Source organism: Salvelinus alpinus, chromosome 2, assembly GCF_045679555.1.
Source record: "Salvelinus alpinus chromosome 2, SLU_Salpinus.1, whole genome shotgun sequence".
Classification (NCBI taxonomy): domain Eukaryota; kingdom Metazoa; phylum Chordata; class Actinopteri; order Salmoniformes; family Salmonidae; genus Salvelinus; species Salvelinus alpinus.
Genome location: NC_092087.1, coordinates 109,285,671 through 109,312,648, shown reverse-complemented (window position 1 = coordinate 109,312,648; position 26,978 = coordinate 109,285,671). Strand labels below are relative to the sequence as shown.

The window sequence follows — 26,978 nt, the reverse complement described above, 5'->3', positions numbered from 1 at the left end:
TCATTCAGGTGATTCTGCCACTGTGACGTATAATCTAGTGGACGGGACGCTTCTTCAACATCAACAGCTAGTCAGCCACCTTGGTTCACTAACTTTATGGAAAAAGGTTTATTCAATAAATCTAGCAACTCTTTTCATACTGGGAAAATAAAGGAATACACACTCAGAGCCTCCTGACTGGGCCCTGTTCACACCTCCACACAGGAATACACACTCAGAGCCTCCTGACTCGGCCCTGTTTACACCTCCAAGGTGCCCCCCTCACACATTAATACACACTACGAATATACACTCAGAGCCTACGAGGCTTTTCTAAAAAACTCACTTTGCGTGGTTTGCTCACCTCTTTTTTAAACTAGGTTTGAGATGTGGTATCCACTCGGCTCGCTGCCTCTCAGATCAAAGGTGGGTCCATCTGCTCCATTCCCAAAGTGTGGTCTCCCTGAGATCCCAAGTTTGAGGGATCCCTGGTGCACCATTTACCAGGTCATCAGGAGCGGTCACCAAGTGAAGATTAACATCCCCAAATGTGGTTAATTTCTTTCATATCAAATGAGACAAACTTATCACAAAAGTCAGAGTTATTCTTAAACTAAATCTTTATTCACTTATTAATAAGGGAGCAGGTCAATACAACACACACATATAAAGTGAATCAATTGAGTGCTCTACGATAATGATGGCTGGTCGACAAATCACCCCCAGAAGATTTGTTGAGAGCCACGAGACAAAAGTACAAAGGTCTTTTACAGCCAAGATACACCCCTTTCAACCTACATGACCAACAACAGACGTATAGAACGGGTCACAAGGTTAAGATTTGTATGAAAGATACTTATAATTCTCAGCAGACAGTATCTGCTGTAAAAACAGCACTCTTTGTGTAGAGACCAGGGTCTGGCCCTGGGGTCATCTCTCCCTGGTACCATATAGAACAGAAACATTAATTCATGCTCTGGAATGCTGTCTCTTTAGGTTTTATCACCCAAAAGACATTGTAAATCTCCTGTCATTGTTTTCTCCCAGAGGCCCATCCTCAGTAGAACACACAGACACTATAGTTCTAAGAACCCTCTATTCTGTTGCATAAAACAACCATTTGATGCAATAAAAGTATTATAACATAATGTTGCAGTTTTGCTCTCAGTGTCCACTGAAAGTTGACTAGTAACAACAACTGGGACCTAAAAGACACCCACCACGAGACCCACTAAATCTGCCCAAGAAGAGGCAAACAAAAGAAATACCCACACCAAACTTAAAGACAGGAAGACCCAGTCCCCAATGTCATGCTCTAGTACATTTGGGTTGGCACATCTGAGAATGAACCCTGATATTCTAAAAGAAGGGCAACAACGTCAATATAATTATACCCGAAAATTGTCAGTTGATTACTTAAATAATTATGATTACTAAATGTTACATGAATTGGAAATATGAAATATCAAAACCAAATGTCTGTTCATATGTATTGTATGTATAATATAGAACATAAAGTAATATGTATAAATCACTGATATTATTACTGATATGTAATATGTATTGTATGTATAATATAGAACATAAAGTAATATGTATAAATTACTGATATTATTATTATTACTGATATGTAATATGTATTGTATGTATAATATAGAACATAAAGTAATATGTATAAATCACTGATATTATTATTATTGTTTTGACAAGTAGCAATAAATCACTGATATCAATTAGGGGGGAGATCAGGTTGTAGGTGCTGTTGAAACTAACAACTAAATAAACATGGAAATGGGAGATATATTTTAGCTCACTGGTTAGAGGACAACCTGCAGAAGACAGTCAGCTACATTTTGGAGTGATGCATTTAAATTTAGGGGTCACTAAACAAAGGAACACAACACATATTTGTCATCACTCATCGATATCACGTTGAAATCAATTGTGTGACAGAAGGGATATGAGGTTGCACGTCCTGTTAAAACTAACAGCTCAAAAACCACACGGAATCTGGGAATAATGTGTACATCACTGGTTAGAGGACAATTTGTAGAAAACAGTTGGCTACATTTAGAAGTGTTGCATTTTGATTCAAGTGGGTCACCAACGTGGTAAGTGTAACAAAAGCTCTTTTTGTGTTAGTCACTTTTTGTTAAATCACATAAATAGTACTCTTTTCATTCAGAGCCTGGATTTTTCCCAAGGCTAATATCCATATCACGCTGAAATCAATTGAATTAGGGTTCTACATTGTGAAACTCCTTAAAATACTCCTACTACAATGTTAAAACATTCTACATTGTGACATCATTAAAATACTCCTACTACAATGTTAAAACATTCTACATTGTGACATCATTAAAATACTCCTACTACAATGTTAAAACATTCTACATTGTGACATTAATTCATTGATATCACAAAATAACTCCTTCATGTACGTATTTTGTCACACTGACCAGAGTTATCTCCCGTGTGTATTCTCTGGTGTAGAGTCAGAGTGCTAGATGTAGTAAAACTCTTCCCACATTGACCACAGATATATGGTTTCTCTCCTGTGTGTGTTCTCTGGTGTAATATCAGCTTGCCAGATGTAGTAAAACTCTTCCCACATTGACCACAGCTATAAGCTTTCTCTCCTGTGTGTGTTCTCTGGTGTACAGTCAGATTGCTAGATGTAGTAAAACTCTTTCCACATTGACTACAGCTATAAGGTTTCTCTCCTGTGTGTGTTCTCTGGTGTAGAGTCAGAGTGCTAGATTGACCAAAACTCTTCCCACATTGACCACAGCTATAAGATTTCTCTCCTGTGTGTGTTCTCTGGTGTAGAGTCAGAGTGCTAGATTGACCAAAACTCTTCCCACATTGACCACAGATATATGATTTCTCTCCTGTGTGTGTTCTCTGGTGTGATGTCAGCTGGCTAGATTGACCAAAACTCTTCCCACATTGACCACAGATATATGATTTCTCTCCTGTGTGTGTTCTCTGGTGTGATGTCAGCTGGCTAGATTGACCAAAACTCTTCCCACATTGACTACAGCTATAAGATTTCTCTCCTGTGTGTGTTCTCTGGTGTACAGTCAGATTGCTAGATGTAGTAAAACTCTTCCCACATTGACCACAGCTATACGGTTTCTCTCCTGTGTGTGTTCTCTGGTGTAATGTCAGCTTGTCAGATCTAGTAAAACTCTTCCCACATTGACCACAGATATATGGTTTCTCTCCTGTGTGTGTTCTCTGGTGTGATGTCAGCTTGCCAGATGTAGTAAAACTCTTCCCACATTGACCACAACTATAAGGCTTCTCTCCTGTGTGTGTTCTCTGGTGTGATGTCAGCTGGCCAGATCGACCAAAACTCTTCCCACATTGACCACAGCTATAAGATTTCTCTCCTGTGTGTATTCTCTGGTGTAGAGTCAGAGTGCTAGATTGACCAAAACTCTTCCCACATTGACCACAACTATAAGGTTTCTCTCCTGTGTGTGTTCTCTGGTGTGATGTCAGTTGGCCAGATCGACCAAAACTCTTCCCACATTGACCACAGCTATACGATTTCTCTCCTGTGTGTGTTCTCTGGTGTACAGTCAGATTGCTAGATGTAGTAAAACTCTTCCCACATTGACCACAGCTATAAGGTTTCTCTCCTGTGTGTGTTCTCTGGTGTGATGTCAGCTGGCCAGATCGACCAAAACTCTTCCCACATTGACCACAGCTATAAGATTTCTCTCCTGTGTGTATTCTCTGGTGTAGAGTCAGAGTGCTAGATTGACCAAAACTCTTCCCACATTGACCACAGATATATGGTTTCTCTCCTGTGTGTGTTCTCTGGTGTGATGTCAGCTGGCCAGATCGACCAAAACTCTTCCCACATTGACCACAGCTATAAGATTTCTCTCCTGTGTGTATTCTCTGGTGTAGAGTCAGAGTGCTAGATTGACCAAAACTCTTCCCACATTGACTACAGCTATAAGATTTCTCTCCTGTGTGTGTTCTCTGGTGTACAGTCAGCTGGCTAGATGTAGTAAAACTCTTCCCACATTGACCACAGCTATACGGTTTCTCTCCTGTGTGTGTTCTCTGGTGTAATGTCAGCTTGTCAGATGTAGTAAAACTCTTCCCACATTGACCACAGCTATAAGGTTTCTCTCCTGTGTGTGTTCTCTGGTGTAATGTCAGCTTGCCAGATGTAGTAAAACTCTTCCCACATTGAACACAGCTATAAGGTTTCTCTCCTGTGTGTGTTCTCTGGTGTAATGTCAGCTTGCCAGATGTAGTAAAACTCTTCCCACATTGACCACAGCTATAAGGTTTCTCTCCTGTGTGTGTTCTCTGGTGTGATGTCAGCTGGCCAGATCGACCAAAACTCTTCCCACATTGACCACAGCTATAAGATTTCTCTCCTGTGTGTATTCTCTGGTGTAGAGTCAGATTGCTAGATGTAGTAAAACTCTTCCCACATTGAACACAGCTATAAGGTTTCTCTCCTGTGTGTATTCTCTGGTGTAATGTCAGCTTGCCAGATGTAGTAAAACTCTTCCCACATTGAACACAGCTATAAGGTTTCTCTCCTGTGTGTATTCTCTGGTGCACTGTCAGATCTCTAGATGCACCAAAACTCTTCCCACATTGACCACAGCTATACGGTTTCTCTCCTGTGTGTGTTCTCTGGTGAATTGTAATGCCTGATGAGGTGAATCTCTTCCCACAGTCAGAGCAGCAGTGAGTTCCCTTCCCTGTGGATCTCTGCTGGTGTTTCTTGAGGTGTTCTGATCTGGAGAGACTCTTCTCTGCCTCTACAGCATCATGAGGTTGTTGAGGCTCCCCAGAGGATCCACGATAGTCCCGTATCTCTCCTGTGTAAACAACAAAGTCAGACAGATGGTTAAAGGCCCACAACAGCGGTAATCCACTGTAAAAGGTGATGCCAACAGCATAGCCATGATGTTGTACAACAATTGATGTCTGTAATGAATGTTAAAATTATTTGACAATTGTCTTAACCCTTTCATGCGTGAGTTCCAAATATCTCTAACGGTCGCCCCAGCGTGAGTTTTTTTATGCACGTGATGTTAGAATGTTCTCTCTATTCCAGAATGTGATTGATACGTAACAGTACATTTTATCCGCGCTGCCCTCAAACCAAAGCACGCAGCCTGTTTATATTTATAGGCTGTTTCAACTTCAATTTCAAATTATTTTCTAACAAGTTTTTATTTTCTAAAAACAGTTTGAATTTAGGTGTGTTCCGCCTCCTCATTCATTCACATAAAAATAGTAATTTTTACTTTTGCGGACAATTACATTTTTGGAACATTTCTGACACGGACAAAATTCCCCCAAGCACTTCCCAATTGTTTGTGCAGTTCACGTCTGCAGACATTTGCTCATCTCCCGTCAGAACATGATCTGCACACGTGTTCACATTTTCTATCTGTTGCCCTCATTGCAGTCATTGTTTTCGTTAATAATAATAACTTTGGAAATGTGTGCGTTTCTATCAAAGTAAGTGCATTATTACGTTGTAATAGTTTCTGTATGTCGTTTCTATTGTAGCGTACTGTATGTATGGAGCATAATATATTTGTGTATATTCTTTATAACCGCGGACACGTGACGTAACGTTACTCATTTTATAACCTTTATGGTGTTATAGTCAATCGTGCTTATGTAGCTACATTATTCTATTAGCTGTGTAAAACAATGCTAATTGCGTCAGAGAAGTACTATCTTGTGTTGTATTTTGAAGCTACATGGCCTTATGACTCCCAAGTGACGCAGCGGTCAAAGGCACAGCACATCAGTGCTACAGGCGTCACTACAGACTCCCTGGTTCAAATCCAGGCTGCGTTTCTATCAAAGTAAGTGCCTCATTACGTTATAATAGTTTCTGCTGTAGCTCACTGTATGTATGGATCATAATATATTCCTTATAACCGCGGACACGTGAGGTAACGTTACACATTTTATAACTTTTATGGTGTTATAGTCAATCGTGCTTATGTAGCTACATTATTATATTAGCTCTGTAAAACAGTGCTAGTTGCGTCAGAGAACTATTAGCTTGTGTTGTATTTTGAAGCTACCCTGACCTTATGACTCCCGAGTGGCGCAGCGGTCTATGGCACTGCATCTCAGTGCTAGTGGCGTCACTACAGACACCCTGGTTCAAATCCAGGCTGTATCACAACTGGCTGTGATTGGGAGTCCCATAGGACAGCGCACGATTGGCCCAGCGTTGTCCGAGTTTGGCCGGTGTAGGCCATCATTGTAAATAATAATTTGTTTTTAAATTACTTGCCTAGTTAAATAAATAAAAAAATATGACCATGGTTTGTTTATTTGGTCTATTCAGCATAGCTCTGTTCTGCCCTGCCTTGCCCCCCTGTGGAGCTCAAAAGTTAGTTTCTTAATGCAATAAACTATTTTTTATAGCAGTGTTTATTATGTTACTTCTTTGTAGTATTGTTTTATTGCTATATGCTTATATTGTATTCTAATGAATAATTCCTCTTTCTTCTGTACTTTCAGAAACCACAAACATTATTTGCCAATATCATAACTGGAGCTGGACATCTTTGGAGCAGAAGAATGAGGACAGCTTTTGTACGCTAGCGTACACTCCTTAACAGTCTTACTGGATGAAAAGACAGCAAGAAAACACATATGCCAATATGTAATAGTCGTCTATTTTATTGCAGTATTGGTAGTTGGTTCAACAACTTGTTATACTAGAGGACAAAAAACTGAAAATGCATAACCCATATTTAATATTCATGCAGTGACTGAACAACAACTGCATTCCCCCCCCACCTCTGAAGGCATAGTATCATGGCAGTCAGTCACTTATTACTGCAGATGTGCTCAATAGTGCTTGAGCATGTGATACTCCTCAAAGCATGGTGAAATACATAGAGGTGTATCACAAGCTAAACACATGTATTTTGTCATCTTCCTCTGCTTACTTCTCCTGGTGCCAGACAGGCAGACTTTGCAGTGCCTCCTTGTGCGACTACCTTGAGCAGCAGTTTGAGGGACTTTGCAGGGAAAATGCCGTGCAGTAATGCGTAGGGGATTGTTTACAGCAGGACGACCCCCAGTGGATGGGCGCCGAGGGGTGTGGTGCTCCTCCAGAAGCTCTCTCATTAGGTTCTCTCTGTATTTTTGGTAGGTAATTACTTTACCTAAGAGGGAGTGGGGAGGATGAAGAAAGTTAGAGGATGATGAGGCAGTGGGTAGGTGGGTGAGATATTGTCACTATAATTGCATAATGGATTTGTATGTGAACTGTACATCCAATTACAAAAATTGCTTGTTCAGTAATCATCTCACCTGTTAGTTGGCGGTTTGCCATTGAGGGCAGCAGTGTCGATCAGATGGAAAAATATCTTCTTATACCACTTGGTTGTTTTTGTTTTCCGAGTGCATTCCACAAAGCTGTTTATCATGTCTGCCTTATCCACTGCCCCCATTTTGAGGTTATAGTCAAGCACACAATCTGGTTTGATCTTTCTCTCTCCAGTCAGGTGATCCACCTTCCCTGTGGCCGACATGGTTGCTGTATGGACAGTGGAGAGGACATGGACATCTCTTTTGTCATGCCACTTTACTGCCAGCTGTTGACCATTCTCCTGGAACTCCACCTACCCTCTCTGCATCTTCCTGCATCCGAATCCTGGCATCCCCTTCCTGTTCGACCTGACTGTGCCACAGGCTCCTGTGCTGTTGGAGAGCAGATGCTGGAAGAGTGTGGGACTGCTGTACCAATTGTCCACGTACAAAGTGTGTCCCTTGCCGAGATGAGGAGCCAGCATGGTCATCACTACGGACCCGGACACCCCAAGCTCATCATAATGTTTGATGTCAGTGGTGGACCCTGTGTAAACTATAATGTCCTGGACAAATCCTGTCTTCACGTCGCACATGACAAAGAACTTGACTCCAAACCTGTGCCTTTTGGAGGGAATATATTGACGGAACGCCAGCCTACCTTTCCATAACATCAGGGACTCATCAATGCATAGGTCCTTGTATGGCACAAAGACCCGACCAAATGCTGATGTCAGGCTGGTTAGAACATTTCTTATTTTGTATAACGGGTCACTTAAGATGGCAGTAGCATTGTTGACGAAATGCAGGCATCGCAGCAGAACTAGGAAGCGGTCTTGGGAAAAGAGGGTGGCAAAGAAGGGAGTTGCAAACATAGGATCTGTGCTCCAGTATTCTCTTAGGGAGTTCTTCTTTACTATCCCCATGAGGAGGACTGTCACCAGGAAGGTATACATTTCACTAATTGTGGTTGTCACCCATTTAGCGAGTTTCCCCCTCACTCCTCACTCCTGGCTCTCTCTTCTCCTGTAGCTCCAAGGCATAGCGATTGGTCTCCTCTACTATGTCTCCCACCAGCTCCTCTGTCAGAAACAACTTGAAGCACTCTGCCTCAGTTGGAAATGGCAAGGGGCGTTGCACTCCAGACTGGGACTCGTCAAAGCAAACAGCAGGGCCAGGAGGGGTGAAATTACTGGTGGCCTTCCAGCTACCACAGAACTCCTGTACTTCATCCACTGTCGGTCTGCCTCCATCACCACCAGCATCTTCAAAGGGAACTGGGACTTCGTCAGTGGACAAGGGAAATTCAGATTCAGGGTTCTCAATGGCTACAAGGTTGGGGGGCAGCTCCTCACTGTCACTGTCAGAATCTGATTCCTGACTTTCATACTCAGACTCATTGTCAGAATTTTAAAAAATCTCCAGAATTTCCACATTTGTGAGTTGTCTCCTTTTGAAAGATATTGCTAATGCTACAGCTTAGCTCACTAGCTACATACATAAACAACAACACTGAATGGCTCAGAGGAATGGCTCAGAGTGAGAGGGTACGTGTTTGACTACCGGCACGCGCCACTTGTATCAATAAATCACTATCAGAAAATGTTTTGTGTGGCAATTATTTGTGTATTTACGGTTTTATTCACATGTTTTCAGTTCTAGGTGACAAATGATGCATTCCGATTCTTGCACAGATTGTAATGGGCACATATTATGTGTGTAAAATATTTTTTTTTTGAAGGTTGTACTGATTATGATGAGCTAAGCTAATTCCAGCTGTGTAGCCATGTTTGTTGACATACAATGCATTCTGGGTTTCACGTAATCGTCTGTTTGACCAAAGATGTTATAACAAAATGAGGTGAGTAAGAGTTCACAAATTCTTTGAGGACTTCCGGAAATGAATGGTGGGATGTGAACGACGGTAGATGACACACCCCTTCAACATGCATACTATAAACAGACCAAACTCATCTCGTCTTCTCTTATTATCTTCGGTTTCTGTGAGGAAAAATGCATGGCTGCGCGCTGAAACTAATCATCGGATTACTTTCGATTTCTATAAAGTGTTTTACCTAATTATTTCGATCAATGGTGAGCTCACCCGTGATGTGATTAATTATACATAGTAATCGCTATTAGCTAATTCATATTGTAGTTTATGTCAGCCTAGAGTTAGAAAATATGACTGCTTGTGTTGGGTCAATCTTTCCTCAGTTAGCGCTAGGACTATTGTAGCCTACATGTTCCCGGTTAGGATGATTGTGTTATGCTATATATACTTCTGTGACTTCTGAACATTGAATCCAAAAAACAAACTGCTCACATTCTGGACATAACTTTGTAAGGACTGTGTTTGTGTAAATAGTTTCTGAAAAAAGTGTGGCCAGCTCAAACGCTGATTGTTGCGTCATTCGAAACTGGCCGTTCTAAACGAGCGTTCTAAATGAGTGTTCTAATCACACGGGTGTGATCGTACGCTTCAGGGACCACTGTAGAACGATCACACCCGTGTGATGGTACGTGTGAAAGGGTTAAAATGAGCAACAAGTCATATTTTGTCTTGTTTTCACATTAGTAGTAACATCTAAGATTGTAGGCTAGAAATAAGTTATTAATGTTGTTGAAACTCTAAGCAGTGTGCCGGACGACTTTTGGTCTCCAATACAGGCCCCTTTCTGTGTTGCTAAAATTGCGGCAGGAGGGCAATTTGATTGCAGAAACTCCTCCATGCTAATGAGGAAACCACTAGTTATGGATGTAGTACATCTGCTAATGAGGAAACCGCTAGTTATGGATGTGGTATATCTGGTAATGAGAAAACCACTAGTTATGTATGTGGTATATCTGGTAATGAGGAAACCACTAGTTATGGACGTAGTATATCTGCCAGGAGCAAAAATGGTGAGCAAAGATTTTAGTTTTTCACAATGTATTCTGAATGTGAAAAGGGGAAAACTCAGGGGAGTAACCTCCATTTCCAGGTTGCTTATGAGTGCATTTCACACTACTTTGGATTATAATTGTAAGGATCGTTTGAATGTCCTGCTTAATATAATGTTTGTGTCATCGCAAATCAACCGCTTTGTATTTAAAAAACACTTCAACCAGTAAAATGCTCTTTGGCTTTTCCATCAGCCTGACAAAGAGGGTTTGTACACTGTTTGCCAAATTGGCCCATAACTTCACCTAACAACATAGACCTACTGTAGAACCCATAACTTCACCTAACAACAACATAGACCTACTGTAGAACCCATAACTTCACCTAACAATAACATAGACCTACTGTAGAACCCATAACTTCACCTAACAACAACATAGACCTACTGTAGGACCCATAACTTCACCTAACAACAACATAGACCTACTGTAGAACCCATAACTTCACCTATCAATAACATAGACCCACAACTTCACCTAATAACATAGACCTACTGTAGGACCCATAACTTCACCTAACAACAAATAAAGGAAAATAGCTCTGTGTGTTGTACAATAGCCTATCCATCAAGGAACAGTTCTCTACACATTATGAGCTAAGTATCTCTGTGTGCAAACAGACTAACGAGACCCTACAGTAAATCAAGCAGACAATAACATTATAAACATCAATTTGTTAGGGATGTTTGATCCAACGTGGAGCACGGCATAACTGTCTTTACCAGAGAAATGAATGAAGAAGCGCTTTGGTTGTTGTTGCATGTCGTGATGTTTGTAATTTGACTGTCATTCAGAAAATGATTTCCTGATTCAGCTGATGATAGTTGAACATGTGACTAACTAAACAGCTACAGTATTAAGAATTATGTGTAATTATTGAAGAACCGCGTTAATGACAGTATCAATTTGGGTGTTGTCAATAAAGTTACGATTATTTTTATTATTATTATTTTATTTAACCTTTATTTAACCAGGTAGGCCAGTTGAGAACAAGTTCTCATTTACAACTGCAACCTGGCCAAGATAAAGCAAAGCAGTGTGACAAAACAACACAGAGTTACACGTGGGATAAACAAACGTACAGTCAATAATACATTAGAAAAATATATATAGTGTGTGTGCAAATGGAGTACGGAGGTAAGGCAATAAATAGGCCATAGTAGCGAAGTAATTACAATTCAGCAAATTAACACTGGAGTGATAGATGTGCAGATGATGTTGTGCAAGTAGAAATACTGGTGCGCAAAAGAGCAAAAAAAGTAAATAAAAACATGGGGATGAGGTAGGCAGTTGGATGGGCTATTTACAGATGGGCTGTGTAGAACTGCAGCGATCGGTAAGCTGCTCAGATAGCTGATGCTTAAAGTTAGTGAGGGAGATATAAGTCTCCAACTTCAGGGATTTTTGCAATTCGTTCCAGTCATTGGCAGCAGAGAACTGGAAGTAAAAGCGGCCAAAGCAGGTGTTGGCTTTGTGGATGACCAGTGAGATATACCTGCTGGAGCGCTTGCTACGGGTGGGTGTTGCTATGGTGACCAGTGAGCTGAGTTAAGGCGGCCTAGCAAAGACTTATAGATGACCTGGAGCCAGTGGGTTTGGCGATGAATATGTAGCGAGGGCCAGCCGACAAGAGCATACAGGTCGCAGTGGTGGGTGGTATATGGGGCTTTAGTGACAAAACGGATGTCACTGTTATAGACTGCATCCAATTTGCTGAGTAGAGTGTTGGAGGCTATTTTGTAAATGACGTCGCTGATCCGTTTTACGATGGTGTTTGGCAGCGTGAGTGAAGGAGGCTTTTTTGCGAAATAGGAAGCCAATTCTAGATTCAATTTAGGATTGGAGATGCTTAACGTGAGTCTGGAAGGAGAGTTTACAGTCTAGTCAGACACCTAGGTATTTGTAGTTGTCCACCTATTCTAAGTCAGAACCGTCCAGAGTAGTGATGCTAGTCGGGTGGGCGGGTGAGGGCAGCGATCGGTTGAAGTGCATGCATTTAGTTTTACTTGCTTTTAAGAGCAGTTGGAGGCCACAGAAGGAGTGTTGTATGGCATTGAAGTTCATTTGGAGGTTGGTTAGTTTGTTATTTGGTGAACCAGGCGAGTCAATCATTTGAGAAACCAAGGCTGTTGAGTCTGCCGATAAGAATACGGTGATTGACAGAGTCGAAAGCCTTGGCCAGGTCGATGAAGACGGCTGCACAGTACTGTCTTTTATCGATGGCGATTATGATATCGTTTAGTACCTTGAGCGTGGCTGAGGTGCACTCGTGCCCAGCTCGAAAACCGGATTGCACAGCGGAGAAGGTACGGTGGGATTCGAAATGGTCAGTGATCTGTTTGTTAACCTTTCTCGCACCGGGGTTCCGCTAGCGGAACACCCACAACATTCTGCTGCCTTCGCAGAGCGCGAAATTCAAAAAATATTTTTCAGAAATATTTAACTTCCACACATTAACAAGTCCAATACAGCAAATGAAAGATAAACATCTTGTGAATCCAGCCAACATGTCCGATTTTTAAAATGTTTTACAGCGAAAAGACAATAGAGTTATATTAGCTTACCACAATAGCCAAACACACAAACGCATTTATTCACCGCAAAGGTAGCTTTCGCAAAAACCAGCAATAAATATAAAATCAATCACTAACCTTTGGACAACTTCATCAGATGACAGTCTTATAACATCAAGTTATACAATACATTTATGTTTTGTTCGAAAATGTGCATATTTAGAGGTACAAATCATGGTTTTACATTGTGAATACGTAGCAAAAATGCACAAAATACTCCGGAGATATTTTGGACAGTCACCTAATCTAATCAAAGAACTCATCATAAACTTTACTAAAAAATACATGTTGTACAGCAAATGAAAGATACACTGGTTCTTAATGCAACCGCTGTGTTAGATTTTTAAAAATAACTTGCTTCTTGAAATTCTCAATTATAGTGGGACACTGGGTGAAGGAGAAGCTGGGGAGGCTTGGGCAAGTAGCTGCGCTGTTGGCCGGGGTTGGGGTAGCCAGGAGGAAAGCATGGCCAGCCGTAGAGAAATGCTTATTGAAATTCTAGATTATCGTGGAGTTATCGGTGGTGACAGTGTTTCCTAGCCTCAGTGCAGTGGGCAGCTGGGATGAGGTGCTCTTATTCTCCATGGACTTTACAGTGTCCCAAAACTTTTTGGAGTTAGAGCTACAGGATGCAAATTACCTGTTTGAAAAAGCTAGCCTTTGCTTTCCTAACTGACTGTGTGTATTGGTTCCTAACTTCTCTGAAAAGATGCATATCGCATGGACTATTCGATGCTAGTGCAGTACGCCACAGGATGTTTTTGTGCTGGTCGAGGGCAGTCAGGTCTGGAGTCAACCACGGGCTATATCTGTTCTTAGTTACACATTTTTTGAAAGGGGCATGCTTATTTAAGGTGGTGATGAAATTACTTTTAATGAACAACCAGGCATCCCCTACTGACGGGATGAGGTCAATATCCTTCCAGGATACCCGGGCCAGGTCGATTAGAAATGTCTGCTCGCAGAAGTGTTTTAGGGAGCGTTTGACAGTGATGAGGGGTGATCGTTTGACCGCGGACCCATAACGGATGCAGGCAATGATCGCTGAGATCCTGATTGAAAACAGCAGAGGTGTATTTGGAGGGCAAGTTGGTCAGGACAATATCTATGAGGATGCCCATGTTTACGGATTTAGGGTTGTATCTGGTGTGTTCTTGATAATTTGTGTGAGATTGAGGGCATCTAGCTTGGATTGTAAGACGGCCGGGGTGTTAAGCATATCCCAGTTTAGGTCACCTAATAGAACGGACTCTGAAGATAGATGGGAGGGCAATCAATTCACATATGGTGTCCAGGGCACAGCTGGGAGCAGAGGGGGGTCTATAACAGGTGGCAACAGTGAGAGACTTATTTCTGGAGAGATTCATTTTTAAAATTAGTAGCTCGAACTGTTTGGGCATGGACTGGAAAGTATGACAGAACTCTTTGCAGGCCATCTCTGCAGTAGATTGCAACTCTCTTTTTGACAGTTCTATCTTGACGGAAAATGTTGTAGTTGGAAATTTCAGAATTTTTGGTGGCCTTCCTAAGCCAGGATTTAGAAACGGCATTAAGGTTGGCGGAGTGTGCTAAATCAGTGAGTAAAACAAACTTAGGGAGGATGCTTCTGATGTTAGATGCATGAAACCAAGGCTTTTTCGAATACAGAAGTCAACAATTGAGAGTGCCTGGGGACACACAGGGCCTGGGTTAACCTCTACATCACCTGAGGAACAGAGGAGTAGGATGAGGGTACGGCTAAAGGCTATCAGAACTGGTCGTCTAGTGCGTTGTGAACAGAGAATAAAAGGAGCAGATTTCTGGGCGTGGTAGGATAGATTCAAGGCATAATGTACAGACAGGGGTATGGTAGGGTGCGAGTACAGTGGAGGTAAACCTAGGCATTGAGTGACGATAAGAGAGGTTGCATCTCTGGAGGCACCAGTTATGCTAGGTGAGGTCACCGCAAGTGTGGGAGGTGGGACAAAAGAGCTCTCTGACCCATGTTGAGTGGGACTAGGGGCTCCGCAGTAAAATAAAACAATGATAACTACCCTAAACAACAGTATACAAGGCATATTGACATTAGAGAGACATAAAGCGAGGCATAAATCAATCACAGGTGTTGATTGGGAGAGCTAGCTAAGACAACAACGGGTAAGCCAAAACATTTCAAAGTACTTTTGTAATACAACTTAAGGTATTTGTAAACGTTAATAATCGATCAAATTGAAGACGGGTCAATCTGTTTTCAATACAGGATATCAACAAACTCACGCTACTTTTCAAGTCTTGCTCAACTCTCAAACATAAACACACGACGTCACTCCACTTCCGGGTCAATATCTTTCTCAGTTTACTAAGGAAAAACCTTAACCTTTTTCCATACAATGGACATCCAGTGGAAGCAGTAGAAACTGTGTGGATAGTGATTAGAATTCTGGTGTGCCCATGATAACCCATTGAACATACAGGAACTTAACAATAAAAAAGTTAGTCCTCAGGGTTTTGACTGCTATATAAGTTCTGTTATACTTACAGATATGATTCAAACAGTTTTAGAAACTTCAGAGTGTTTTCTATCCAAATCTACTAATAATATTTATATCTTATATTCTGGGGATGAGTAGCACGAAGTTGAAATTGCGCACGCTATTTTTCCCTAAGTGAAAACTCTGCACCCTATCCTCAAGAAGTTTTAATACCGCTCTTCACCGACACAGGAAAGGGCGGGGACAAACAGGTGTTGTACCTCATTTCCCTCCTTCAGGGAAGTGCAATTATAATCAAAGTTACACTCCCTTTCAGTCATTCAACTTCGGTACAACATACTATGGGGAAATACAATCATTCCCGATGCCGACCCAAACGGATACTAAATGAAACAGCCCCCTGCAGACCACCCAGACCTGACCCTACAAGATGCGTCAGTTATGTCAATTTATTTATTGTCTTTTGTTTGAAACACTCCTGTCAATGTTGAGTAAGGACGCACACCTGATTACGCATGTAGAAGTAGGACTAGTCTACCTGGCATGCACACAAATGTAGGCCTATAAATGTGCCCATTTGGGGATTTCTCATTGTCTTAACGCTGCACCACTAATGAGTTGTGGAGCTTCTCAAAGTGTTTTTTCTTCACCTCCAAACAGCAAGTAAACAAAGTCTAATCAAAATCAATTGCGAATGACAATAGTTCCTCAAAGTATTTAATAAAAGATTTCCAGCTCTCGCCCTTTCAATAACCACTCGGCATAAAAGGGAAAAATGTAATGCTCTGATCCAGTGGAAATGTCATAAAATACCTGATTACTTCTTATCCTTTGCACAAATAGCCAACAGCTGTGTCTGTCCTGAACTCACCGGCTCCCTCTGGTCGGGTTGTGTTGACGACCGGCTCCCTCTGGTCGGGTTGTGTTGACGACCGGCTCCCTCTGGTCAGGTTGTGTTGACGACCGGCTCCCTCTAGTTATGACTTCGAGTCATTTGTGTGTCATATTTATTTAATCAAACAGCATGCTTAGAGCATCAGACAAGTTCAGCACATATAGATTTTATAAAAACACATGGGGCGATTGGTAGAAAGAACAGATGACTCTTGGTTGACCAAGATGTATTTTAGTTGGGGACAGCACTAGAACATGATTTTGGGGCTCCCGAGTGGCGCAGCGGACACTGCATCTCAGTGCTTGAGGCGCCACTACAGACACCCTGGATCAAATCCAGGCTGAATCACAACCGGCCGTGATTGGGAGTCCCATAGGGCGTTGTACAATTGGCCCAGCGTCGTCCAGGGTAGGCAGTCATTGTAAATAAGAATTTGTTCTTAACTGACTTGCCTAGTTAAATAAAGGTTACATTTAAATAAAAAAATAGTGATTCATGACAAACCATTTTTTACACATCCACCAAGGCACCAACGTTGAGAAGGGTTTAAAACAAAGGTTTCAAACCAATTCATGAAAGTAATTGCATCTAGGTATGTCTTGCCTTTAATGTAAGGGCATGAAAAAAAATTGGCTGAATATTATACAATGACTTAACAGCTCTAATAATTTGCCTCCACAGGAAATCTTCACTGGCAATTCTAGAATGTACTATATAGCCTAGAAACCTGGTTAAACTATCATTATGACATCATGGATGAATTCTAGAATATACTATATAGCCTAGAAACCTGGTTAAACTATCATTATGACATCATGGATTAATTCTAGAATATACTATATAGCCTAGAAACCTGGTTAAACTATCATTATGACATCATGGATTAATTCTAGAATATACTATATATCCTAGAAACCTGGTTAAACTATCATTATGACATCATGGATGAATTCTAGAATATACTATATAGCCTAGAAACCTGGTTAAACTATCATTATGACATCATGGATGAATTCTAGAATATACTATATAGCCTAGAAACCTAGTTAAACTATCATTATGACATCATGGATGGCCAGTCCTTGTATTCATAGTGTAGTGAATTCGTGGGGAAGCCCTGAGCTGGACTCAAACCTGGGTCCAGCGACTGTCAAGCCAACACCTTATAACTGTTACACCAAGATGTCTGAACTTCTTGACGAGGTCGCTAGGTGTTGGGTTACGGTTACTACAATAGCTTTCTCTATGAATTTGAGAGTGGTTACATTTCTCCAGACCCCATCCCTCAGCTGTTTACCAAACAAAGTCTCTGGGCAGCCATTTTGTTTCTGTTCAAACCCTAGGTTGGCCCTTTAAAAAAGCCACACATGCCCTCTTGAGGCCTGGAGTTCTTTAAAGGAAGAGCTGCCATTGTGCTCATGTTTTGAGTGTTCTGTTTTTTGATGCAACATACTGCTGTAATGATATGTTATGTGGTTCGTAAGGACAGTGTAGTTAACATACCGGTACATACTGCTGTAATGATATGCTATGTGGTTCGTAAGGACAGTGTAGTTAACATACCGGTACATACTGCTGTAATGATATGTTATGTGGTTCGTAAGGACAGTGTAGTTAACATACCGGTACATACTGCTGTAATGATATGTTATGTGGTTCGTAAGGACAGTGTAGTTAACATACCGGTACATACTGCTGTAATGATATGTTATGCGGTTCGTAAGGACAGTGTAGCTAACAAATTACCATCAGTTAACTTATTTGAAAAGCCATTATTTTATTACAATGCTCAACATTTTCTTAACATTTGTATTAATTAGTATCGGCTCTCGTCTGACTTGCATATTTTCCGCCATTTTCTTCGATTCTTAAAAAATTGTGAAGCCACGGCCATTTTCTTTAGAATTGCACTGAAATAGTGTCCACTGCTTGTATACTTCGTATTTTGGCAAATGTAGTACAACATCCAGGAACCTTTGGCATACTAACTATATCCATACTATGACCAACAAGCATACTATATACTCTATTTACGTCACAAATAGTACAGTTAGTATTTGAACACAGCTCAGGTCTCTGGGCTGCCATTTTGCTTCTGTTTAAATCCTAGGTTTTAAAAAATCTACAAATCAATCAACCAATCTGCAGTTCAAACAATAACAAAGCTGTCATTCCACCACTGTTTTGGTAATAAAATGATTATGGGGCTGGAGACATTTAACTACTCTCAAATTCATAGACAGACCTATGGATGCAAGGACTGACCATCCATGATTTCAACATTATAATTTGGGGTGAAATACTCAACAAATGCTCATTAGATTTAATGCTACTTATCGTGGAACATGTGTCGAAGGAAGTGAAAGAAGTTGAAGTTAAGATTAGCGAACATGAGGCTATAATGAAGGAGATTCTAGGCCCTAATTTTAAAACCATAGACGACACGATCAAGCAGTCCATTGGGAAATACAGAGACTCTCTACAAGCAACAAAAATCAAGAAATACCAGCGAGACACAGAGGATTACCAGCTCAACCAGGTGTACGCATGGGAAGGCCCAAGGACAGGAGCACGCAGAGGCCGACGGAGGGACGCACCGCTGATCGGGGGTCGCAGATACGCAGCAGCGGGAGGACATGGAAACTTGGACACAGAGGCATCCACCGAGAGCGAATTCCCTACAGACAGTGACTCCAGCTTCCATGGCACACAATCCGTTTTTTTAGCCCGGAAGCAACAGAGGGCTCCACGAAAGAAAAGAAAGGATGCAGGAGAGGCAAGCGGTCGAAGAGGAGACCAGGAACACAGGCCGTGGACACGGAGCTACAGCGGGACGCGGTAATTAACCTCTCCAAAAAAGACCTTACTGACGCTCAAGTCTCAGTCTTATCTGAGGTTCTCTCTTTTGTACCTACATGTACAGATAAACCATTCGATACGAAAGTAGATCTGTTTAAATTCTTTCGCAAGATTAAACTTAAGCATGTGTTTTCGCAAAACACTGATTCGGGCCTAGTAACACATCAAAGAACTGGCACCCATTTTAAGCCCAAAAGCAAATTCTGTCCCATGGTTAACAACTCCTCGATTAATACCTATTGTAGGTTAGTCGAACAAGAAGCCATGTCAGTATATACAAGACAAACAAAACATATTCAGAAGAATCTCACTAGAACAGAAGAACTGGCACTCAAAGAATTAATGAAAGATTCATCTTTGGTTATAAAAGCTGCAGACAAGGGGGGTGCTGTGGTTGTTTTATACTATGACAAATATAAAGAAGAAATTCAGAGACAACTCAGCAATGAACGTTTCTATAGAAAACTGAGTGTTGATCCCACACAGGTGTTCCAAAGGGATATTTGCTCTAATCTGGAGCCCTATTAAACAACCTTATCTCAAAACCTGAATATGAATATCTTTGCTGCAAATGTGCCATACGTCCATGCTTATACATTTTACCGAAATTACACAAACCTAAAACACAACAAGGCAACTATCCAGGCAGACCAGTGGTTGCAGGAATAGGCTCAATGCTAGAGCCATTGTCAAACTTTGTAGACTCTTTTATTAAATCTCATGTGCAATCATTTCCATCATATGTAAAGAACTCTATAGACTTCATAAACAAGATCTCACCAATAACGGGTTTAAAAGAAGACTGTATTTTGGTCACATTAGATGTCGAGAGTCTATATACCAGCATTCCTCATGTGGGGGGGCTGGCAGCACTAGCACACTATTTGGGAGACAGAGATACTAATGAATATCCACCAACAAACTTCATTCTAGAGCTGGCTGAATATGTTTTGACGTACAACTATTTCAGGTTTGATGATGAATCCAAACGAATGGAACATTGATGGGCTCCCCATCCGCTCCGAGCTATGCTAACCTCTATATGGGTCTTTTTGAAGAACGTTTTGTTAATAATGAAAACGAGAATCCATTTTTGAATAAAGTCCTTAAGTGGTATCGATATATTGATGACATTTTTTGTATATGGGTAGGAACTGAAGAAGAACTGTCAGATTTTATGGCACTACTCAATGACATTGACCCCAATCTCAAATTCACTATTGAACGTGACACTCAACGTGTTCATTATCTCGATATGTGGATTGAGAAATCAAATGGAACCTTGTTTACAAGTCTGTATAGAAAAGAAATGGACAGAAATACTCTATTACAAGGTGACAGCTTCCACCCTGAGCCATTAAAAAGAGGACTTCCAAGAAGCCATTTTTTTAGACTGCGCCGTATCTGCCACTCCACAGATGATTATCTAGAAAAAGCAGCGGAGATGCGCATGAGGTTTCTAAGAAGAGGCTATTCGTCACAATGTGTGGATGAAGCTCATAACTTGGCATTGGAAAAAACACGAGATGAACTGCTACAAAAAAGACCCGCTAAAGCTACAGAACACTCCGTAATGTTCACAACCACATATACTTTGAATTCGCGAAAAGTGGGAGAGGTGGTCAAGAAACACTGGCATATTTTATCATCGGACCCAGCTTTGCCAGCTGAACTTAAATATCCACCACGTATTGTGTATAGGAGAGGTCGCAATTTACGCGATAAATTGGTTCATGCCAACTGCCAGACACTTAAGAAAATTAGCCAAGCACTTTTACGCCCTCTACCAAATGGTAGCTATAAATGCAGAGGATGCGCACAGTGCAACAATATGATGAAGTGTGAATATTTCTGTCACCCACACACAGGAAAAAGGTTCCAAATAAATGACATTATTACGTGTTCCACTACCCATGTTATTTACATTATTAAATGTCCATGTGGGCTCTGTTATGTCGGTAAAACCACCCGCTCTCTCAAACAGAGAATTAGTGAACATAAAAATTCAATCAGGAGAAACGACAGGGATTATCCAGTCGCTGTACATTTCAATGACCTGAAGCATGACATTTCCACCTTTAGATTTTGTGGCATAGAGAAAGTTAAGATATCAGACAGGGGAGGTGATATTAATAATACTCTGAGTAAAAGAGAATGTTTTTGGATTTTCACCCTCCAGACATTATTTCCAAAAGGACTTAATGATGAAATGCCTCTGTATGTTATGCTGTGAATTGGAACATGAAATGTGTGTCTCTTGTAGATTATTCTGACATTTTTCATATGATGTACCCAATGACTAATGAAAACTTGCTATGTCCTCATTGAGATTATACAGAAGTGTTCAATACGCCTTATTTATACACTTTTGTAATATTTATGAAATGCATATTGTTATATTTGGTAGCACTTATTTGTTTTTTCCTTTGCCTCCAACCCCCTTCGATGTGTAGAACGGATGTGGGTGGGGCCAGGTCTACATAAGGGTGCAACTTTCAAAAAATCCCAAAAGCTCTGACGAAGGCCGTGTGGCCGATACGTAAGCTTATTAAATATCGGTGATCCTATCAAGAACAGTGTGCGGTTTCCTTTTTCCTTCATCTTGTTCAATTGTTGCCATGCACCTGCAAATAAGATTGCTCAGATGTGCGAGTGCCTTTTTGAATTTGTAACATTATAATTTTAACCATGTTGAGGCTATACAGTGTTGGTTTACATTGTTTCTAAACATTGGAGTAAAAAAAGCTTATTCTGGGTTCTGATGGGGTACAACAGTTGAACTAAGCTCATGAGGCATGTGTTATATTATTCAAGAATCAATGGCTATAAATAAATAATTTAAAAGTCCAAATATGGATGTAGCAATTGCATATTTCCCCTTTAACACCAAACATCAGTTCAACAACTGCAGAGTTTGTGCCTCTGTATTTAAGACAGTACTTACTAGTGTTAATCAGGGCCCGTTCATCATTAGAACCATTGGATGCCTTAAGATGCCTTTGGGAAACCGGGCCCAGATATCCAGTTTTCTCCTCCTCCTTTTTGGGTGTGACAGTCATCTCCTCCTCCTCCTCCTCTTTCACTCCAAAAACTGCATCCTCCTCTTTCTCTTCCTCCTCTTCTTTTACTGTAACATCCTCCTCCTCTTTCACTCTGAACGCGTCTTCCTCTTCTTTCACTGAAACGTATTTCTCTTCTTCTTTCACTGTAACAGCCTCCTCCTCTCTCACTTCTTTAACAGGAGAGTAGCTTAGTGACCTCATGGTCGGGATGTTAGCTAGCTAGGCTAATGCTAACTTAACCCGCCCGCTAGCTGACCAAAAACAACAAAGTAAATATGAAATTAAATCGGATAACTAACTAGACAACAGAAGTGGGTTTAAAACAAAGTGGATAATATACACTAAAGCGTCTAAAGAGCTTTATTGGTTCGTCTATTTTGTCTAACAAGCTACCGAGGTGGCTGACTGACTGTTGCTGCTGTTGAAAGAAGCGTTCCGTCCACTAGATTACACGTCACAGTAGCAGCATTACCTTAAAGTCGCAGACCGCCATCTGCTGACTGGAGTGGGTAACACAGTTGAGTGAAACGTATATTTAAAATGTGCAGACAAGTTCAATGTAGGAAGCATGAGTTTTTGGTCCCGGGGATAGAAATGTATAAAGTTGACATTACATCATAAAATCCACCTTTTACATCGTACATTAGCAATTTATGTTTTAGGCATTTAGAAGGTCCAAAATGGTGGCCCCCATTTTGGGAGGTTCAAACGCCGAGGTAGGGGGTAACGATTCTTGACAGTAATGTTGTTAAGTCCCCGGTAGTCACTGCGGTTCCTGTCCTTCTTCTCCACAAAGAAAAACCCTGCGCCGGCAGGAGATGCAGACGGGCGGACGGCCCCAGTGACCAGAGACTCCTCTTTGTACTCCTCCATATATACAAAAGCTTTGTTAAAGAACAAGAAGACCCACACACTGTTTACAAAAGCTTTGTTAAATCAGCACAACAGTTTTCAGCTGTGCTAACATAATTGCAAAAGGGTTTTCTAATGATCAATTAGCCTTTTAAAATGATTATCTTGGATTAGCTAACACAACATGCCATTGGAACACAGGAGTGATGGTTGCTGATAATGGGCCTCTGTACGCCTATGTAGATATTTCATTAAAAAATCTGCCGTTTCCAGCTACAATAGTCATTTACAACATTAACAATGTCTACACTGTATTTCTGATCAATTTGATGTTATTTTAATGGACAAAAAAAAAGAGTTTTTTCAAAAACAAACTTTCAAAAACAAGGACATTTCTAAGTGACCCCAAACTTTTGTTACACCATGTAGGAGCAGTATAGACCTAGTCTGTTCATTATATACATCTACATGATGTGTTGTTACACCATGTAGGAGCAGTATAGACCTAGTCTGTTCATTATATACATCTACATGATGTATTGTTACACCATGTAGGAGCAGTATAGAACTAGTCTGTTCATTATATACATCTACATGATGTATTGTTATTCCATGTAGGAGCAGTATAGACCTAGTCTGTTCATTATATACATCTACATGATGTATTGTTACACCATGTAGGAGCAGTATAGACCTAGTCTGTTCATTATATACATCGACATGATGTATTGTTACACCATGTAGGAGCAGTATAGACCTAGTCTGTTCATTATATACACTACATGATGTATTGTTACACCATGTAGGAGCAGTATAGACCAAGTTTGTTCATTATATACATCTACATAATGTATTGCCACACCATGTAGGAGCAGTATGGACCTACAGTAGCTAGCTGCTAATTTAGATGTAGTATAACTTGATGAAACTGCCTTAAATATGCTGTGGTAAACATTTTTTATTCGCACTAATCAATCAACACATTCCTGCCTTTGTATGTCTCAATATAATAGTATTATTTAATTAAATCCATTTAAAATGACCTTGTCTGAAAATAAAATATGATCCTCATTTGCGTTTCCCCTCCAGTCAGCAGACGGCGATGTGCGTCTTTCAGGCGACGCTGCCAGCGTGACGTATAATCTAGTGGACGGTTCTTCATAAACAGCTCGTCAACCACCCCGGTAGCTTGCTAGCCAACATAGCCGAAAGATTCAAGCTATTTATACGCTTTCGGTGTATATTACCTACTGTGTGTTAGACACACTTCTGTCGTATCAACTTGTTAACCTATTTAATTTAATATTACGTTATTCTTTATTAGTCAGCAATAGTAGCTGGCTGGTTAGGTTAGCACTAGCCTAGTCGCTAATCATAGCTAGCTAGGTAACATCCCCGAACATGAGCTCACTAAACTTCTCCCCTCCTGCTAAAGAAGAGGTGATCTGCTGGACGGAGAAAGAAGCTCTGGGGCTGAACATTGTCGTGAAAGAGGAGAAGGAAGAAGAGGATGTCACAGTAAAACAAGAAGTAGAGGGTGAGGCTGTTACAGTGAAAGAAGAAGAGAAAGACGTTTCAGTGAAAGAAGAGGAAGACGCGTTCAGAGTGAAAGAGGAGGAAGATGTTACAGTAAAAGAAGAGGAGGAAGAGAAAGAGGAGGATGCAGTTTTTGGAGTGAAGAAGGAAGGGGAGATTACTGTCACATTGAAAGATGACGAGGAGGAAATAGGAGATCTGATTAACACCAGTAAGTACCGCCTTAAATGTGTTTTTAACTTTGGATATTCGGAGTTGGCTTGTCAATACCTCTTCAACGGAGGGCCCAGGATGATGACTGATATGTCTAGAATCAGACGACGTAGAGAGCAAGCTACCCCTTGTTTTCTCTGTTCCGTTTCCAAAAAGTGACTTAACATATATATTTGAGAAGGGTCTATCTGCTGACCGCAGACTGGGGGGCACTGCATGTAGTGATTTTCATGTAGTTATGATTTACTGCACATTGTGCCCCCCAATAGTGCCATGTGAGAGTTGGGTTGGCTACACCAAAGATTATGGATATACTGACAAGATGTCTCTCCGCCCTAACACGGGGAGTCGTTGTCCACAAAGCGGCACTGCGGGTTGTCTAGCTCCCGCCTATCCTTTCTTTGGATTGGTGGATACATCTTATTATTGTAATCTATTGTTTATATTCTATGAGGGTTGTTGACGTCCACCGCCTGTATTCAATGGAGAGAGATGCTAAGCTACTAGCATGAATATTCACCGCCTGTATTCAATGGAGAGAGATGCTAAGCTACTAGCATGAATATGCATAGCGATCTGGAGACAACTCCTATAGTGTTTTTATCAAAGTTGTCGGTATGTCACGTGTCCACATAACAACTTAATCATTACGAAACTTGTGTTGGATCAAGTAAACCTCACGTAGCAAATAAGCCATTCATTTTGTTGTTGACCAAATTCGACACTTTCCACATTGGGTTGATAATTGTTTCCACGTGGATACAACCTACTGTAACCTACTGGCATGACCTAGAGAGATACAACCACTTGGATACAACCTACTGTAGCCTACTGGCGTGACCTACAGAGATACAACCTACTGTAACCTACTGGCATGACCTAGAGAGATACAACCTACTGTAACCTACTGGCATGACCTATCGAGTTACAACCTACTGTAGCCTACTGGCATGACCTAGAGAGTTACAACCTACTGTAACCTACTGGCATGACCTAGAGAGATACAACCTACTGTAGCCTACTGGCTTGACCTAGAGAGATACAACCTACTGTAACCTACTGGCATGACCTAGAGAGTTACAACCTACTGTAGCCTACTGGCATGACCTGGAGTGATACAACCTACTGTAGCCTACAGGCATGACCTAGAGAGATACAACCTACTGTAGCCTACTGGCATGACCTAGAGAGTTACAACCTACTGTAACCAACTGGCTTGACCTAGACAGTTACAACCTACTGTAACCTACTGGCATGACCTAGAGAGATACAACCTACTGTAACCTACTGGCATGACCTAGAGAGATACAACCTACTGTAGCCTACTGGCATGACCTAGAGAGATACAACCTACTGTAGCCTACTGGCATGACCTGGAGAGATACAACCTACTGTAACCTACTGGCATGACCTAGAGAGATACAACCTACTGTAACCTACTGGCATGACCTAGAGAGATACAACCTACTGTAGTCTACTGGCATGACCTAGAGAGTTACAACCTACTGTAGTCTACTGGCATGACCTAGAGAGTTACAACCTACTGTAGTCTACTGGCATGACCTAGAGAGTTACAACCTACTGTAGGCTACTGGCATGACCTAGAGAGTTACAACCTACTGTAGCCTACTGGCATGACCTAGAGAGTTACAACCTACTGTAGCCTGCTGGCATGACCTAGAGAGTTACAACCTACTGTAACCTACTGGCATGACCTAGAGAGTTACAACCTACTCTAACCTACTGGCATGACTTAGAGAGCTAACATTTTTTTTTTAATTCCTGTATTTTAAATGAATATTTTCCATAATAATGATAATCTTCCTATCCACATCTCTCTCGTCGTTCTCTCTATATATAGATAATTTGGAACGAGAGTAGCTAATATAGAACTGCTGCTCTGGCATTATGTTTATACACAACATCTGGTGGATTTGGGTGTTTAGTCTTTTAAGGCCGCTATCCGTGGTGCTGAATAAAGAGCATTGTAAATCCTCATCAATCTGCACACAATACCCCATAATGCTATCACAATACCCCATAATGCTATCACAATACCCCATAATGCTATCACAATACCCCATAATGCTATCACAATACCCCATAATGCTATCACAATACCCCATATATTACAATACCCCATAATGCTATCACAATACCCCATAATGCTATCACAATACCCCATAATGCTATCACAATGCCCCATAATGCTATCACAATACCCCATAATGCTATTACAATACCCCATAATGCTATTGCAATACCC

General features: G+C 41.1%; 2 protein-coding genes and 1 long non-coding RNA gene across 5 annotated transcripts in view; 1 reads left to right on the top strand and 2 right to left on the bottom strand.

Annotated features, from left to right (window-relative positions):
- The window catches only part of LOC139550433 (uncharacterized), a 401,870-nt gene that overhangs the window by 265,007 nt on the left and 109,885 nt on the right, over positions 1–26,978 (bottom strand). The window lies entirely within an intron of this gene.
- Positions 1–26,978, top strand: part of LOC139549547 (zinc finger protein 664-like) — a 238,764-nt gene that overhangs the window by 181,705 nt on the left and 30,081 nt on the right. Inside the window, exon 1 of one of the 3 annotated variants that reach the window (XM_071360176.1) lies at positions 24,081–24,710. The exons of 1 other annotated variant lie outside the window; for it this stretch is intronic. In XM_071360176.1, coding sequence (XP_071216277.1) covers positions 24,365–24,710 — 346 coding nt within the window. In that variant the 5' untranslated portion in view covers positions 24,081–24,364. Of the gene's footprint in view, positions 1–24,080; positions 24,711–26,978 lie in introns of those variants that run through there. One more of the 3 variants, XM_071360184.1, reaches the window with a different exon arrangement.
- LOC139547795 (zinc finger protein 420-like) lies at positions 602–23,098 on the bottom strand. Its single transcript, XM_071356875.1, has 2 exons — positions 21,994–23,098; positions 602–4,835 (listed from the first exon to the last, which is right to left on the bottom strand). Exons 1-2 carry the CDS (start codon positions 22,310–22,312, stop codon positions 2,413–2,415), a joined length of 2,742 nt encoding a protein of 913 aa, XP_071212976.1. The 5' UTR covers positions 22,313–23,098; the 3' UTR covers positions 602–2,412.

Bases quoted from the DNA above. Each gene is read 5' to 3' on its own strand.
- LOC139547795 (XM_071356875.1), bottom strand. From the start codon at position 22,312: ATGAGGTCACTAAGCTACTCTCCTGTTAAAGAAGTGAGAGAGGAGGAG. The intron at 4,836-21,993 runs GTAAGTACTGTC...TTGTTTACACAG, and splicing joins ACGGGCCCTGATTAACACTA to GAGAGATACGGGACTATCGT.